Source organism: Sander vitreus, chromosome 22 (assembly GCF_031162955.1).
Source record: "Sander vitreus isolate 19-12246 chromosome 22, sanVit1, whole genome shotgun sequence".
Taxonomy (NCBI): Eukaryota; Metazoa; Chordata; class Actinopteri; order Perciformes; family Percidae; genus Sander; species Sander vitreus.
Window position 1 is genome coordinate 18573642 of NC_135876.1, and position 16256 is coordinate 18589897.

General features: G+C 40.4%; 1 protein-coding gene across 7 annotated transcripts in view; it reads left to right on the top strand.

Moving 5' to 3' along the window:
- nrbp2b (nuclear receptor binding protein 2b) overlaps positions 1-16233 on the top strand; it is a 39689-nt gene extending 23456 nt beyond the window's left edge. Inside the window, exons 2-18 of one of the 7 annotated variants that reach the window (XM_078280639.1) lie at positions 5721-5843; positions 8079-8180; positions 8286-8375; positions 9415-9455; positions 9531-9643; positions 9792-9815; positions 9919-10005; positions 10901-10956; positions 11048-11143; positions 11423-11555; positions 11896-11998; positions 12105-12155; positions 12250-12385; positions 12684-12758; positions 12945-13008; positions 13659-13714; positions 13841-16233. In XM_078280639.1, coding sequence (XP_078136765.1) covers positions 5721-5843; positions 8079-8180; positions 8286-8375; positions 9415-9455; positions 9531-9643; positions 9792-9815; positions 9919-10005; positions 10901-10956; positions 11048-11143; positions 11423-11555; positions 11896-11998; positions 12105-12155; positions 12250-12385; positions 12684-12758; positions 12945-13008; positions 13659-13714; positions 13841-13927 — 1437 coding nt within the window. In that variant the 3' untranslated portion in view covers positions 13928-16233. The remainder of the gene's footprint in view (positions 1-5720; positions 5844-8078; positions 8181-8285; positions 8376-9414; positions 9456-9530; positions 9644-9791; positions 9816-9918; positions 10006-10900; positions 10957-11047; positions 11144-11422; positions 11556-11895; positions 11999-12104; positions 12156-12249; positions 12386-12683; positions 12759-12944; positions 13009-13658; positions 13715-13840) is intronic. The other 6 variants (XM_078280641.1, XM_078280640.1, XM_078280643.1 and 3 more) reach the window with 6 other exon arrangements.
- The last annotated feature ends 23 nt before the right edge of the window (positions 16234-16256 follow it).

Here is a 16256-nt window from a genome sequence, read left to right on the forward strand (position 1 = left end):
GAAAATGCTCCAGACAAGTTAACACGATTTTTGTCTGATGATTTAGAATCCCTCAAGCAGACTGTGCCCTGTCATCTAGCCTTACTGTAAATGTAAAGGGTTGAGTTGCACATTTTCTGTCCCCCAGTTTGACTTGTCACAACTGTTGCATCACGTTAGTCTTCACGCTGAATGGACACACACACACACACACACACACACACACACACACACGTTTGTTTCACTATCTTTGTGGGGACCTGTCATTGACATAATGCATTCCCTAGCCCCTTACCCTAACCTTAACCATCACAACTAAATGCCTAACCTTAACCCTTACTCTCACCCTAACCATAACCTAATTCTAACCCTAATCCTAAAACCAAGTCTTAACCCTCAAACAGTCCTTTAACCTTGTGGGGTCCAGCATTTTGGGCCCCATAAGGCTGTGCAGACCCCTCAAGTATACTGTATTCCCCGGTTTTTGGACCCCACGAATATAGTAAAAGAAAACACACACACACACACTGACCTGATTGTGCACTGTACATGTGACATCCTGGGGCGACAGAAAGAGGGAGATGTGAAGGCGGACTGTAGAGCGGCCGGTGTAGCTGGTGAGGGTCAGCAGACAGTCTATGCCTTTAGGTCTTGACGCTGACCGGACAGGAACAAGGAGTGCGAGGCGTCTCACGGAGCATCAGGAGGTCCCGATCGTTGTTCAGTATATTCGCTGTGAAGTCTGGTTTGCTTTGGTGTTTGCTCATTAGCACCTTTGTGTGGAACAGGAATGGAACTGTGTTTTATAGATGAAAAAGGGCGTAGGCAAGAATAAATTAATGGTAAAAGAAAGAAGTTTAAAAAAAAAAAAGTCATACCTGCATCAAACGCACATTAATTCGGAGAGGTAATCATCTAATTACTCGTATTTAAAATTATCTGTAATCAGAATACATATTTTTTGGGGGGGGATTTACAATATCTAACGCCCTGCTTAAATTGAAGAGGGTGCATTTTTTTCCATTATTCACATATCCACATTGCAGACTTAGACGTGATTTTCTCTAACTCTTGCATTTTGGGTAACTCTTTCATCCTGCTCCTCTTTGATGCCAGTGAAATCTCTGAGAGAGAGAGTACAAAGCAACAAAGAAAGAAGTCTGCATTCATTTACATACAGTACAGGCACCAGCAAGTATCTAGTACAGAGTGATGCAGTTGGGTGTAGCCTGTACAAAATCGGCATATTAAATATTAATGCGGAGCGTGAGTATCAGCTCATTGTTGAGGTATAAAGATGTAGGAAGAGGCTCCGTGACGGCGAGATGCCGAGGATTGGGAGACAAAGCTCTTTGTTGCTGTAAAGCTTGGACCCACACAGTCTCAGACAAAGACACTCATATATGCCTTTGCAGGGAGATTCATGCTGAAAGAGCTGCTGTACTGAAGTTTAGTCCTCTGCTAATCCTTTCCTCTGTCCGTTCATCACGCACCTTTTCTCATTTTGAGATAATTTGCTGCTCTTGTGCCAAATGTAAAAGATCCTACATTGAGTCTGGGCAATATAACTGTCACTGCAAATGGTCAGCCAGCAGAGATTTGCACTTTCCTCTACTTGGATGTAGCCATGGAAGTGTGGTATACCAAAAGCCAATTCAGCTCTGCACATAGCAGGGTGTGTCTGTCAAAAGGATAAACATTAATTTAATTTAAGTTAAAATAAATTAAGTCTAATTAAGTCTCATTGATATAAATTAGGTGGATAAAATGTACTGTACAACACAATACAACAGAATATTAATATAGGAATCTAGGATTAATTGCCTGACTGTAGTATTAGACTCCATTACTTGTAGCTTGGTGTGGTGTACCTAATAAACTGGCAACTATGAGTATATGACTTACAAATTTAAAAATAGTTTTTACATCAAAAATTTTCAAAATACCCTTTTAATTCAGTTTCTTTCACTTTCTGTCTTCAAACACCAGTGGATTGTGGGTAATCTGCTGTGCTGATCAATAAGGATCTGACAGAAAGTGAAGGTGCTCATTAAAGATGAAATTTATTTTTGTAGAGATTTTTTAATTGGTTGATTAACTTTCCTTGCATGGTAGATTATGTTGCATAAAATGCCCTAACTTTGGGGTTTAAATGGACGTTGCATAATGCTGTCTTAACCATGGCAGAGTGATACGCTGCACGTAAGAAGAGAGTGAAGTGATGTGTTCCGCCACCTGCCAGAGTTCTGTTTTTCTACTTTTGGTGGCCGTCATTAAAGTGGACTGAAGAAGAGGCACAGGTGGGATTCGTACCCATGCCCGATCTTAGAATAGCACAAATTTATCTGTGGTGTACTTTCTCAGTTTTGTCCCTGTGCTGATCGTATTCCTTTACAAATACAAATGAAGAAAATAATGAGTAAGAAATTTGTGGTGAGATAATGAGAAGTTAGTGTGACAGCCTTCAAGATCCAGTTTTACCTGGCTTAGATGTTGAGTGAACAAAGTTTAGAATAGAAATTGTTTTGACATGAACACACGATCCCTTAAATCTCTTTCCACACCCTAAACCCACCTCCCTTAAAGCAGCCAATCACAGCCGAGCATCCAGTGTGCTGTTTACGAGTCTCACACTGACATGACCAAGCAAGCAACAGACACCGTTAAAGCCCTGGGACGCTAGACGCTGGGACAGAAGACCAAGTGTTTCTCAACATCTAGAGAAAATAAACAACAGCCGAGCCCTGACGCTAGAAGGAAACTGAAATTATTCCTTTCTGATATCTCATTGAAGCAAAGGAACTCCCTCTTCTGTCAGCCAGTCAGAGGATTGTGTTTAAGCTCTGTAATACCACTAATCAGATTATCATTTATTGTAGAGGGGGAGTAGTGAGATTGTGTCATATATTCTCTGCTACCCACCCATGTCTATAAAGAGAGCTTTACTGCTGCACTGCACTGTAGGTTGTGCAATAAACAAACCACAGTGGCCAACAAGCATTTCTTTGTCTTGAGGCTCAAGAAAATACCTGCAGTGTTTGAAAATTTTTATGGAAGCTTTTGTAGTGTTGATTGATGTTTGTCTTCTGCTTGGTGTTTTGTTAACAAACCTCCTATTGAGCCAGACCCAAAAAGACGTCTTTTGACTCCATTCATCAGAGTGTTAGTTGATGATGATGTCATGAAGTGTGGTACAAGTGGAGCTTTGTAGGATAGTCAATGTTTAGCTTTGAGCAGTAATAAGTAGTAATTGGAGGGGAGAGAGATCCCAAATAATAGTTGCTCAGTTGCTACCCCGTCATCAAGCTCTGTGTCAGTTCTCAGCTGCATGCCACAGCATCATATCACTTCCTTGCGGCCTGGTGGCAAATGTTCTGTGACATTGTACCACTGATTTAAAGTTTTCAGTTTGGGCCATAAATACGTAGATCAATGGTCCTATGTTCTCTCTATAGAGCTAATACTTCATTGATCCTCGTCAGGAAATCTCAAAGAGGTCAGAGGCCAGACGCTGATTCTCCAAAACTATCACGCAATACAGGATTGCATCATGGTTAATAGCAATGAGTTTACTCATTGTACCACCACTTCTGCTGCTTAAAAGTATCAGGAGATCACGTCAGGTCTACAGCTGAGGCAGCAATATTATGTCTTTAGCTCTTTGCCGCTGTTATATAAACGCTCATGAAGCCCCCAGCTGTCTGTTTCTTCCAGATTATTGACCCAGCCACTGCCTCTTCACTCCACTCTGCTTCCTTTTTTTCTTTGCAATTCTTGGATCTCCAGTGCCACCGGCTCCATCTTGTGGCCCGTCTCTCATCTTTCAACATATCTCCTCCCTCTCTCTGTCTCCTATTAATCCACCGCTTCCCTCTTTACACAAGCTGCTGCTCATCCTATCGCCCCTCTTTACTCTTCATCATCACATGTTATAGCTGGCTGGCAACATTACATAACATTGGTACGGTGAATTATCTTCCATCTATCCACACTGATGCCTTTTCATGCATTAATGGATGAAAAACTGAATTGGATGGTGTTTAAATACATAGTGCCTCTTATATTCAGCTTGTTATTAATGGAGCTGCCACCATCAGATCTCTGTGAATGGGTTATATGAAGCTTTTAGCAGATCTTATAGTCAAAGCAAGGGTGGCGTCTAATCATTTCAGACAGGCTTTTTTTGTTGAGTATTTTAGCGAGGGCTCTGTAATGCTGCTTTTTCACAGCAGTTTTACAGTTTGCAGGCACAATCAATGGTGAGAGCTAGGATGAGAGTTAATATTGGACTCGCATTCATGAGATGGACACAACCTCGGCTCCAAATGAATGCTAATCAGAGTTTTCGCTGGGTCTTAAAGGTCCCATGGCATGAAAATTTCACTTTATGAGGTTTTTTAACATTAATATGAGTTCCCCCAGCCCCAGAAATGGCGATAGATGTAAACCGAGCCCTGGGTATCCTGCTCTGCCTTTGAGAAAATGAAAGCTCAGATGGGCCAATCTGGAATCTTCCCTATATGACGTCATAAGGAGGAAGGTTACCTCCCTTTTCTCTGCTTTGCCCGCCCAGAGAATTTGGCCCGCCCATCAGAAAGAGAGAGACATAATGGCTTGCAAACAAGCAAAGTGGCAGTTGGTCAAGGCCACACCCCCACCCTCCACCTTGCCCCCCTCACTCAATAGCATTTAAAGCTACAGACACAGAAATGGCACATACTAAGGAAAGCTCATTGTGGGACTGGCTCTAGTGGCTGTAATTCTGCACCAAGGCTGAATTTCGGGAAAGATACTTCAGATACAGTATTAGGGGACCACTGAGGCCTATATAAAAGATACTTTAGATACAGTATTAGGGGACCACTGAGGTCTATATAAAAGATACTTTAGATACAGTATTAGGGGACCACTAAGGCCTATATAAAAGAGACTTCAGATACAGTATTAGGGGACCACTAATGCCTATATAAAAGAGACTTCAGATACAGTATTAGGGGACCACTAAGGCCTATATAAAAGAGACTTCAGATACAGTATTAGGGGACCACTAAGGCCTATATAAAAGAGACTTCAGATGCAGTATTAGGGGACCACTAAGGTCTATATAAAAAGCATCCAAAAAGCAGCATGTCATAGGACCTTTTTAAAAAGTCTAAAATTTCAAAATAAAAATTTTAGGCCTTAAAAAGTCCTACATTCGCCGAAGCATTGTGTTCTAGGTCTTAAATAATTTTAAACACGTCTTCATTTTCCTACATCCATGCAACGCTACCTCTAATGCTCACTGAAATACTTTTTTTATTCCGTGGTGTTGTAGTTCTTCCTTTCGATAGTCCAAATATAATTCACTGTATATTGACAGATTATTATTACTCCGTGTCACGTTTATTCAATTTGAATATATTTATTTACTTTGCAAGTACGTTTGTGACTCTGCATTTCGTTGTACTTTTATGTCGTGATATAGGTCTTAAATTTCATTCATAAAGGTCTTTTAAAAGGTCTTAAAAAGTCTTAAATTTGACTTGGTAAAACCTGCGGAAAACCTGCTAATGTTGCTCTGTATCTGGATGTGTAAACTGTTTCCCAACAAGTCTACTTGTTACTGCTGCCCAAAGTAGCAAAGAAATCCGTTAATGTCATCTTTGTGGTATAAAACTAGGACAGCAATAAATGTGTACTTGCGGTTTTAGTGCAGCGTCATGCTAAGTTCTACATGTGTTTCTTTCTGCCCCCTGCAGGTGAGCCAAGGCAATGTCCCAGGTGTGGAAAGTGCCTCTCTGGCCATGGACACAGAGGAGGGCGTGGAGGTGGTGTGGAACGAGGTGCTCTTCTCTGACAAGAAGGTCTTCAAAGCACAGGAGGTACTGTGGCTCTTATTCCCTACAGCCAAGACAGGCAGTATTTACTGTTATCAGATGACTAGAAGGCACCAAAACCCCCTCCCCACCCGCTCGGGGCACCTGTCCAGCAGTCGCATCCCCCTCACGCTGACATCTCTCCATTTGTGCATGCCTAGGACCTGAGCATGTGTGTGTATTCCAGACTTTGCCAGACCCTCCTCCAAAGCGCGCTGGAGTCTGGCTACTCCACATAGCATTCGGGGATGGGAGGAAAACGTGCTCTGGTTTAATGGCATTTCTTTAAACCAATCACAATCGTCTTGGGCTGCAAATAATGATTACATTTTCTTTTTTTCTTTCTTACTTTATTTTTTATTGCCGTTTTCAAGATAAAGCTGAGAGTGTTGGGCTGAGAGACATGGGCACCACAATACGTAACAGGAGAAGGGTCTTCCAGTGACATAATGTGGGCTACATTTCAGTGATTGTCCAGTATTTTACACATTGTTCATATCTTAGTCCTAAAATAAAGGTCAACTTCGCTATACATTTTATTTCATTGACAATTGCAGTCCAGCTGTTCTTTGTTGAAGGGTTTTATGTGATGTATTTCTTGCTAGAAGTCAAAAGTATTGAGATTTAAAGGACAATTCCGGCGCAAAACGAACCTAGGGGTTAATAACACATGTGTACTGTTCTCTGGGATATGTTTTGATGGTAATCGAATGACCAGTTGAACCACGAACGCCGTGCAACCAGTAACAAAGCTCTAGCAGGGCGTTCGTGGTTCAACTGGTCATGACTGTTTTCCCAAGATGGCGCCTGCCTGTATACCCGAAGGTAATGTCTTTATAAAATATATTTTTAATAAACTGTCTGTATAATGACAAAGTTCTCAATGCTTCGGTTTACATGTAGGGACCCTCATTATGCTACCGTGGAAGTGTGGTGCTATTTTTGAGCCTTGTTAATGGTATAAAATAGCGTTTTATTTTTACTCTACCAGTGCCCCAAAAGCCTCAAGGGGGTAAGCTTCTCCTCGGAACGCATAGCTCCTATGGCGCCATTTTGATGCTAACAAGCCATCACCTCCCGTTAGCATTCCATTGACTGACATTAATTTTGGCAATGAATAACTTTACATCTGAAGCGTTTAAAGACTTTATTTATCCATTGTTTATTTCCAAAGAAACACGACAATGTATAAAAGGCTCCATTACCTTGTACCTCACGTTATGGCTCCGTAGCAGAAGTTTTTGTAAAAATAGTCTACCGATTGTGTCATAACCACGCGACTTACTGCCGCACAGTAGAGAAATTACCGTACAGTACAGGAGAAGCTCGCAGGCAGTTTCGACATACATTAGCTGTTTAATTTTAATTACTAATGTTAACTAGCATTTTAGTTAGCAAGAATTAGCCTGTGCCTATGTTATCTCCTTGCATATACCTACGCTCTCCGTCTCTGCAAGATTGGGAATTTCTTAAAGGGATTGAGATTTCTCTTGGCACAGCTACCAGAAGACTTACAACTTTCAGACAGGTTGCTCACGTCACATTTACGTCGTCTCTCGCAGTTGGAGGCTGCGCAGTAACGCTCAGCCATCACCGGAAAAGTGCTTCTAATATCCTTCACTGGTCTCCATCCAGAGCAACGGGATCTGTTGGTCCATTTTATATATGTCAATGGAAAGCCTAGCATTAAGCTAATCAGCGATTCGCGCTAGCTTGTTTCAAGCTTGAGACACATTCGATTACCATCAAAACATATTCCAGAGAACGGTCGACTCGGTACACGTGTTATTAACCTTTAGGTTCATTTTGCGCCGGAATTGTCCTTTAATTGAGAATTAAGGTATAATGAAATGAATAAAATCTTTGCATACATTTCTAATTTATAGTCTCATAATGTTTTATGGACCGTGAGTTAGAGGTCTTTAATGATTATTTTCATAAGTGATATGTATCCCAAAATAATGAAAAATGTGACAGATTAAAGTTGCTAATTTTGTCTGAGAGTCCAAAACTCAAAGGTATTCCGATAATTACAATCTAAGACAACCATCAAATGTGAACATTTGTGAAGTTTAAAATAATTTAATTTTGCTTAAAAAAAAATTACAATTAATCGAATATCTGAATTGTTTATAACTTATAGTTTAAGCTTTAGTGGAGAAGGACAAGGGATTGATGGACCATTCTTGGTCCATGATGTAATGTGAAGATCTGAACCACCTCTGATGTATGTTTTTTTAGGAGAAGATCAAGGAGATGTTTGAGAACCTGATGCAGGTCGAACACCCCAACATTGTCAAGTTCCACAAGTACTGGCTGGACATGAAGGAGAGCCAGGCGCGGGTATGATTTGTTTTTCATCCTTTCTCTTGTCTTTCTTTCTCCCTCTGTCCTTTTTTTCCCCCTCCGCACACACATTTGTGAATTAACTCCATGTGTGGCCCACAGGTTATATTCATCACAGAATACATGTCGTCGGGCAGCCTTAAGCAGTTTCTGAAGAAAACTAAGAAGAACCACAAGACTATGAATGTAAAGGTCAGTGTTTTCTGGTCACATTGGCCACTGCATTGGTGTACTTGCTCAGTCTGCCCCCTGGTGGTGGCCTAGGTTAACTGCACCTCATCACTATTCAGATTCATATTTTCCGCAGGATTAAAGATGATGTAACAGGACACCCTGGTGACTCAGTCTGCTCAGACATATACACTCACTGGCCACTTTATTAGGTACACCTGGCTAGTACCGGGTTGGACCCCCTTTTACCTTCCGAACTGCCTCAATTCTTTGCGGCATAGATTCAACAAGGTGCTGGAAACATTCCTTAAATATTTTATTCATATTGACATGAGAGCATCATGCAGTTGCTTCAGATTTGTCGGCTGCACATTCATGATGCGTATCTCCCGTTCCACCACATCCCAAAGGTGCTTGGTTGGATTTAGATCTGGGGACTGTGGAGGCCATTTGAGTAAAGTGAACTCAACAATGCTCAGTTGGTACTTAGGGGCCCAAAGTGTGCCAAAAAAATATCCCCAACACCATTACACCACCACCATCCTGAACCTTTGATACAAGGCAGGATGGATCCATACTTTTTATGTTGTTTACACCAAATGCTAATCCTACCATTGAATGGTTGTGCGTGAAAATCCCAGTAGATCAGCAGTTTCTGAAATATTAAAACGCAACAACCAGCAACCATGCCCGGTTCAAAGTCACTTAAATCCCCTTTCTTCCCCATTCTGTTGATGCTTGGTTTGAAGTTCAAACCAAGCATCAACCTTTGAAGTTCAAACCTTGGCTACCATGTGATATGCTGATTAGATATTTGCATTAGAAAGCAGTTAATTAAACAGTTGGACCTAATAAAGTGGCCGGTGAGTGTATATCTTGGGTTTGAAACCTGCATCTCATCCTCTCTCTTTTTTCTGTCTTCTACATCTCCTGTTTTTCATTCTATAATAAAGCCATAGTAACAGTGCTATATTTGGTAGTCTTCACATATGATACTGAGAATGAGGGAGGGATTTGTGTCTTTAGAGGATTCATGATGCTCTGTTACACTATATTTTAGGCTTGGAAGAGATGGTGCACCCAGATTCTCTCTGCCCTCAGGTACTGACTGATTTCTTCCCCAGGATTTTAAAATGAGAGATTTCTATTATCTCAGGCATCACATTAATCACACAGTTTATTATCTACTGGCAGTTACCTGCACTCTTGTGACCCACCGATAATCCATGGCAACCTGACGTGTGACACCATCTTCATTCAGCACAACGGCCTCATCAAGATCGGCTCAGGTCTGCTCCCAGCAGGGCGTTTTATGTTACTACAACCAGCATAGACCATCCATGTTGTAACCTCAGACTGTGGATTGCTGGAAATTAATCTCTGCAGTTTTGCTAAACAGAATAAATATCTCAATTGTGCTTAATTTTCTTTCCACAGTGTGGCATCGGTTATTTGTTAATGGTAAGAAATGGATAGTTTTGTAGCAGATATGTTTTAATTTGTGTCATGTGTATCAATTTATTATATCTAATGTATCTATACTATTTGTGTCTTCTCTAACCAGTTTTTCCAGATGCCAGCGTCCACGGTAAAGCGAGGCAACATCGCGATGAGCAGAGGAATCTTCATTTTTTTGCTCCAGAATATGGCTGTAAGTGTGATGGAGCGGAGTTTGTGTGCAGCTTTCGCTTTAATGCTATCAAATCTATCTTCATTCGTTTCTATATGAATGATTCACCCCAAAGTGAAAATTCAGTCATTCTCACCTTAGTCTAATGTGACTTTATGCTCCTCTAAAATTTGTTAAAATCACCAAATACACTGCAAGTTAGCCCCATGTTATCCTCATCCCACACATTTGCAGCAAAATCAAAATGTTTTGTTGACATCTCAGTGTTTTCCCTATGTTTGTTTGAAGAATTAGGTGCACTTATTTGGCAGGGGGTTTAGGGGTCCTCCCTCAAGAAAACATACGTTTGTTAATAAAAAAATAAAGAAATGCAATTTCACATTATTTTGGACCGTATTTATGTCTAAAACGGTGGAAAAGCTAGAGCAGATAATAAAAAAAAATTCAAACACAAAAAGCTTAAAGACAAAACTTGCTAAAGAAGTACACTGGGGACCAACTACAATCATTAGATGTGAGAAAAGTATTTTGGTTACATTTATTCATCTTAGGCAGTGCCCAAAACGGCTTGTGTGATGCACCTAAGCCTTAAAATGGTAGTGAAAACCTTGTATCTGAGTGTAGATTCTTCCACCAGAGAATTGTGGGAAGTTTGTGACCTAATGACTGTAATTGTAAGAGGTAGTGAGTGTCAAAATCATTGGAGCCACAGTGAAAGCCACAAAACATTCATTTTATCCTACTCAGACATTCATGTTTTGTGCTGCTTTTAGAGCTGTACAAACATATTATGGTTAATTTGTTGTTTGCAATAAGGCTCAATCCGACTACATTTTCATTTTGGGGTAAGCTCTTCCTTAAAGTTATCTATGTGCCTCACTTCATTCAACTTTTGCTTCTCCATTTCTGTTCCTAGCTGACGAAGATGATTATGCCATAGACATTTTCTCTTTTGGCATCTGTGCTCTAGAGGTGAGAGAAACAGAACTGTGAGATTCTCTTTTGTGTATGTGTGTGTGCACGTTTATGTGTGACTGTGTTAACAGATTATTTGCACCTCTAGATGGCAGTACTGGAGATCCAGGCCAACGGAGATATTGCTGTGTCCAAGGAGGCCATCATCACTGCAGGTCAATCCCTGGAAGACCCTCCCATGAGAGTGAGTCTCATCAATACTTCATGTCTTAAATATACACCAGTGCAACCAGGGCAACATGGAAATGAAGACACTACACTACACTACTAACACTCGCCTACACATTCCACTATGCTATTAGGTTTAATTCTTACCACATGCAGAGACTTTGTACAGTTTTGGCGAATGGTTCAGTAAAACACGGCAGTAAATCCAGAACGCAGCGTGATGCTCGGTAAACTAGGTCATACCGTGCAGTCATGTAATTATGTGTTGGACTCAGTGTCTCGTTACTTTCTGCAGGAGTTCACCCAGTCCTGTTTGCGTCACGAAGCCAAGCTCCGTCCTACGGCTCACGACCTTCTGTTCCACCGAGTCTTGTTCGAGGTCCACTCCCTCAAACTGCTTGCCGCCCACTGCCTCATCAACAACCAGTGTGAGTTTCTCACCTCCACACGCCAAGCTTACCACACAAAAAGCCTCCTCTTGAATGCACATGAATGCAGCAGATCAATGTGATTACTTCTATGTGTTTGCCAAGCAGGTTTTAGAACGGTACTAAAAGTATCTTTTTCCCCGCAAAATCCTTCATTTAAAATTCTTAAATCAATAATACAACACGTTTTATCCTGTTGAGGAGCCAGTGTTATGGGTTATACAATATATTTGCTAGCTTTGGCATACACTCGAGTAGTTTAAGGTTTTGGAGAAAAAAAAACTGATTTTGAAAAGACATTAGTTGACTAATGTTCAGACTTTTTTTCTTGCATCTACAGATTTGCTCCCAGAAAACTGTGTGGAGGAGAAAACCAAATGCTTTGACCCCAACGCTGTCATGGCGGAGATTAAACATGAAGACAGACAGGGAGTTCAGCTCAAGTAAAATTACACACCTCATATCTTTGGTTACTTGTGAATATCTTGACATGACATGTGAAGCACAACACTCACTCTGCTCTACTGTGTGTTTCTTCACTTCCTGTAGATATTCCCATGTGTCCCCTTTGGAACTTGACAAGTTTCTGGAGGATGTCAAGTAAGTGGAACTTCAGTATTAGACTCATTTTGTATCAGTTATGGCTGTGACTGCAGCATGAAGTTCAACATGTTGTCCTGTCCCCTCTCTTCAGGAATGGGATTTACCCCTTGATGAACTTCGCCTCATCTCGGCTTCACCCCGTCCCTCGCGCCCTCTCCTTGTCTCAGGAGCAGGTTGAGACAGTCAAGACGCCGACTCCTGAACCCCAGGAGACAGAAACAAGGAAGGTAAGACTTTCAAAAATCACCACAAAAAAAAAGGTTAGATACACAATCTGGCTGCCTACACAGCAAACATGTCTGAGGTTATAAAATGTCCATGAAAGAGGATGTTTACAGTCCACTTCCTGCAATATGGTTCTGGAAACCACATAATGACTGTAAAGACCTCCCTTTTGAATATGTAAAATAAGTAACAGGTCTATTTATTATCATTATCATTATAATGCATGTTTATTATCACCCAAAACATATTAAAGATATTTTTGCTGTAACTCTCTATACTTTTTGTCTGTTGGTGTTGTAGGTTGTTCAAATGCACTGTAATTTGGAGTCAAATGAAGAAGGGACCAAAACTCATGTGAGTCACATGGTATTACAGGTAGTTTGCCAATTTAGTAAAAACCCTTTTGTTGGGCTCCTTAATCATCAAGCATATGTGGTCTTTTTTGCCAGTAGCATTCTTCTAAAAGCTCTGTATCAACATTATTTGTAGAAGTTCAGTCAGTTATAGTGGTTAAACATAAATCCAGCTTGATTTAAATTTTACTTTTTGGTCTCTCCCTAGCTGTCTTTGTTTCTGAAGATGGATGACAAACTTCATAGGCAGCTTAGCTGTGACATCCTTCCAAGTAAGTTGACCACAACTGTGCCTTAAAAGAGAAGGCCAGCGTTATTCTATATTTTTCTTATTGTCTGCAAACTCCGTGAAAAAAACAAAACCACCAAAGTGTCTGTCTCTCAACCTTTACCTTCCTTCCTGTGGCTCTCAGACCCAAGCCCATTGGCTTCTACTAAAGACGTAAATCTTTAAAAATGAGTCAAGAATAAACGCACTCAGTATTTTCATAAAACAGATGGACACTGTTATTTTTTACCAAACGTTTCTCAAACAGGAGTAGATTGTTGGGGACTATTTTCAGTGACAGATTGACTGACTTACAATTGAACTGTTGTGCCCATGGTTATGGTAATTAAGAAACATATAACCCAGCGCAACAGTGTGACTTATTGGTGTATTTTTAATGGCTGTTGGATTAAAAATTGAGATATATATATATATATATATACTACAGTATCTCAGGCTTTGGATACACAGACGATACTTGTAGGTGGATCAATCCCTTGTTCATTTTGGTCTTTTTTATGGATTGGTTGACAATAAGAAAAATAGAGAAAATTACATTCTTATCATTAAAAAGACAACTTACTCTCTACTTACTCTAAAGGTTAATTTTATCGCCGATTTTTGTACCTGAAATATTTCATGTGAAACTTTCAGCTGACACCTCCAAAGACCTTGCCAGTGAACTTGTTCACTATGCCTTCATAAATGAGGTGGATATAAAAGCTTTTTTATGTTCTTCGTCAACAAAAATGAACAAATGTCCTTACTGTGATTTTTGCATTTTTAAGCAAAACAGAAACTCATCTAGGCTCAAAAATGTCCTGTGTGCTGTGTAGGAGGACAGTGAGAAGGTAGCAGTGTTCTTGGAGGACGCCATCAGCCGTCACCGGGTCAAAGCGCTCGCCTCTGGGAGCACACAGTGAGGAGGGCTCACGACAACGACTGGCCCAGATAGAGGGGCCCGGGCCTTGACCACACGGATCAAGAAATGGAGAGGGCAGCGGACAGTATGACACAGCCGGGAAAGGAGCTGACCCAGCTGGGGATCAAAAAGAGGACAAATACAGAAGGATGCTGGGCTGGGACAGTCAGTAAATCATCCTAGAGACAACGAAGAAACACCAGCGCTGAGAAAGAAACCGAAGGCACCTCTGGTTAGAGGGCCAGAGGCATCATGGCTGTGTTCAGCAATCCCACAAAGCAGTGGAAGATTTTTAAACTCCCTGCTAAAGAGGGCTATCATGCCTTAAGATATATTGACAACTTTTCCATAATACCACTATTCAGAACGTATATGTTTTACTTACAAATGCAGCAGCTGTGTTTTCAGAAGGACGTTTCATTGCTTGTTTGCACTCCAGTGTCCACTTTGATTGGTGATTATTTGCTTATAATTGTAATCAAAGTAATTTACTAAAGCCCCTCTCCCTTACAAGCCAGAACCCTCCGTTTATTACAATTTTAGGAATTTAATATTCCGTCCAACATGCACTGTTAATACTTATTCAGTTGACTTATTTATTTCTGTTTAACTGTGAACAATAGAAGCTTTACACGAGCCTGTATTTTTTTTTTTTTTTTTTGTGTGCTTTTTATGAAGTGCAAAGTTAACACACCTCACTGCTCTCTTGGATCAAAGTCTGCTTCTTCTAAACACACCATGCCTAAATGTAGTGACGAGCAATGAGATGATGCCTCTCTTTTAGCCTGTAGTGCTCTTAAGGGTTTTCCCTGTGAAAGTGTTCTGAAAGCCAAAGACTTGCAAAGTGCCTGATATGGCAATGTACTTTGGACAAAATGTTCCTAATGAAAGAGTATCATACCCAATTTAGCAATTTGTAATTTAACTAATTCAGGCTGACCTTTAGTTTTAAATCCAGATGCATTGATTCATACTAGTTCCCGTCTCTTATCACGAGTCCACATAGTCAATGTGAATGTGTAGATGAGCTTGACACCCAGTAATGGCAGCTCCATTAAGAGCTGAAGCCTTTGTATGTTGGACAAATGGATCAGGTGATAAGCTCTCTGCTGCAGTCAATGTTAGTTTGGAAAGAACTGCAGCTCATGTACAAAAATTGGAATACATCACGGGAAGCTTGTGAAGTAAAAATCACAGTCCTGTATAAATGGGATGAATGGTGTTGGTGATGTGATCTTAAGACTTGTTAACAAAACTTGCCATATTGTTGATATTACTGCTATACTTATTTTTGCGGTATTTCTTAAACCATCTGAGGATATTTTCTAACACTGAACTTGTTTAGTGTTAATGTGTTTTAAAAGAAAAATCTACTCAAAAATCTTTAAGAATGTATGGTTTTAGCATTTTTACTTTTATGTAATCGATAACAGTGCTAACCTCTGGAGGTTTCCATGGGCTGCAGGAGATGAAACAGAATCTCTGATAAAAGAGAGGAATATTTAGCTTTGAACATGTTCTTTTCCCAGTATCAGATTTACTATTTCAGACAATTACAGTGTGAACTTTGGGATTTAATGCACTGCACTGCAGCCCACACAAACACAAAAATAGAATGCAGCCCTTCAGCTCTGCCAGATTTTCTTGTAAAGAATCCAGTCTTGGCACCATAAGAAAAGACTACCATTTGGGTGGATTTCTTTTCTTTATAAAACTGGACAGCAAAAAAACAAAACAATAATGACTTGTCGGATCGGTCTTCAGCAGTGTACTCTTCTTTGTCAGACTCATTTAGCTCTGCTTCATTTGTTTCCCTGGTCTGTACGGTCGCGGTTTCAATCAATGTCATTGCATACAGTACTTACTTACTCTACTCTGTGTCAAGCCTTCTTATCAGTGTGTCTCTGAAAACAGGAGCCCTGAATTCTCCCAGACACTCGCCGACTGTGGGCTGTGGTGTACATATTTATTTGTGGCTATTAAAGGGGTTTACTTTTAGAGAGCAGTGCCACTATTGCTCTCGTTTGATCTAGAAAGCTGCATGTCTTAATAGCCTGCAACAATTCAAAACTTTTGCCTTTGTCAGTCACAGTTCGGTTCCAGAGGAGACCTGACCAAGAAAATGAATGTTAACATCAACAACAACAAAAATATATATCCATATCAGTTTTATTTTATGTCAAATGACTTCTTTTCCTGTGAATCTGTAGAATGAACTTGCCTTTGGATGTGTTCTACTTAAACCTTTGTTAAATATTGTAGCTATGGCAATTAAATACATGACAATAAACAAATTGTGACATGATGGTTATGTCTGAAATTTCATTAAT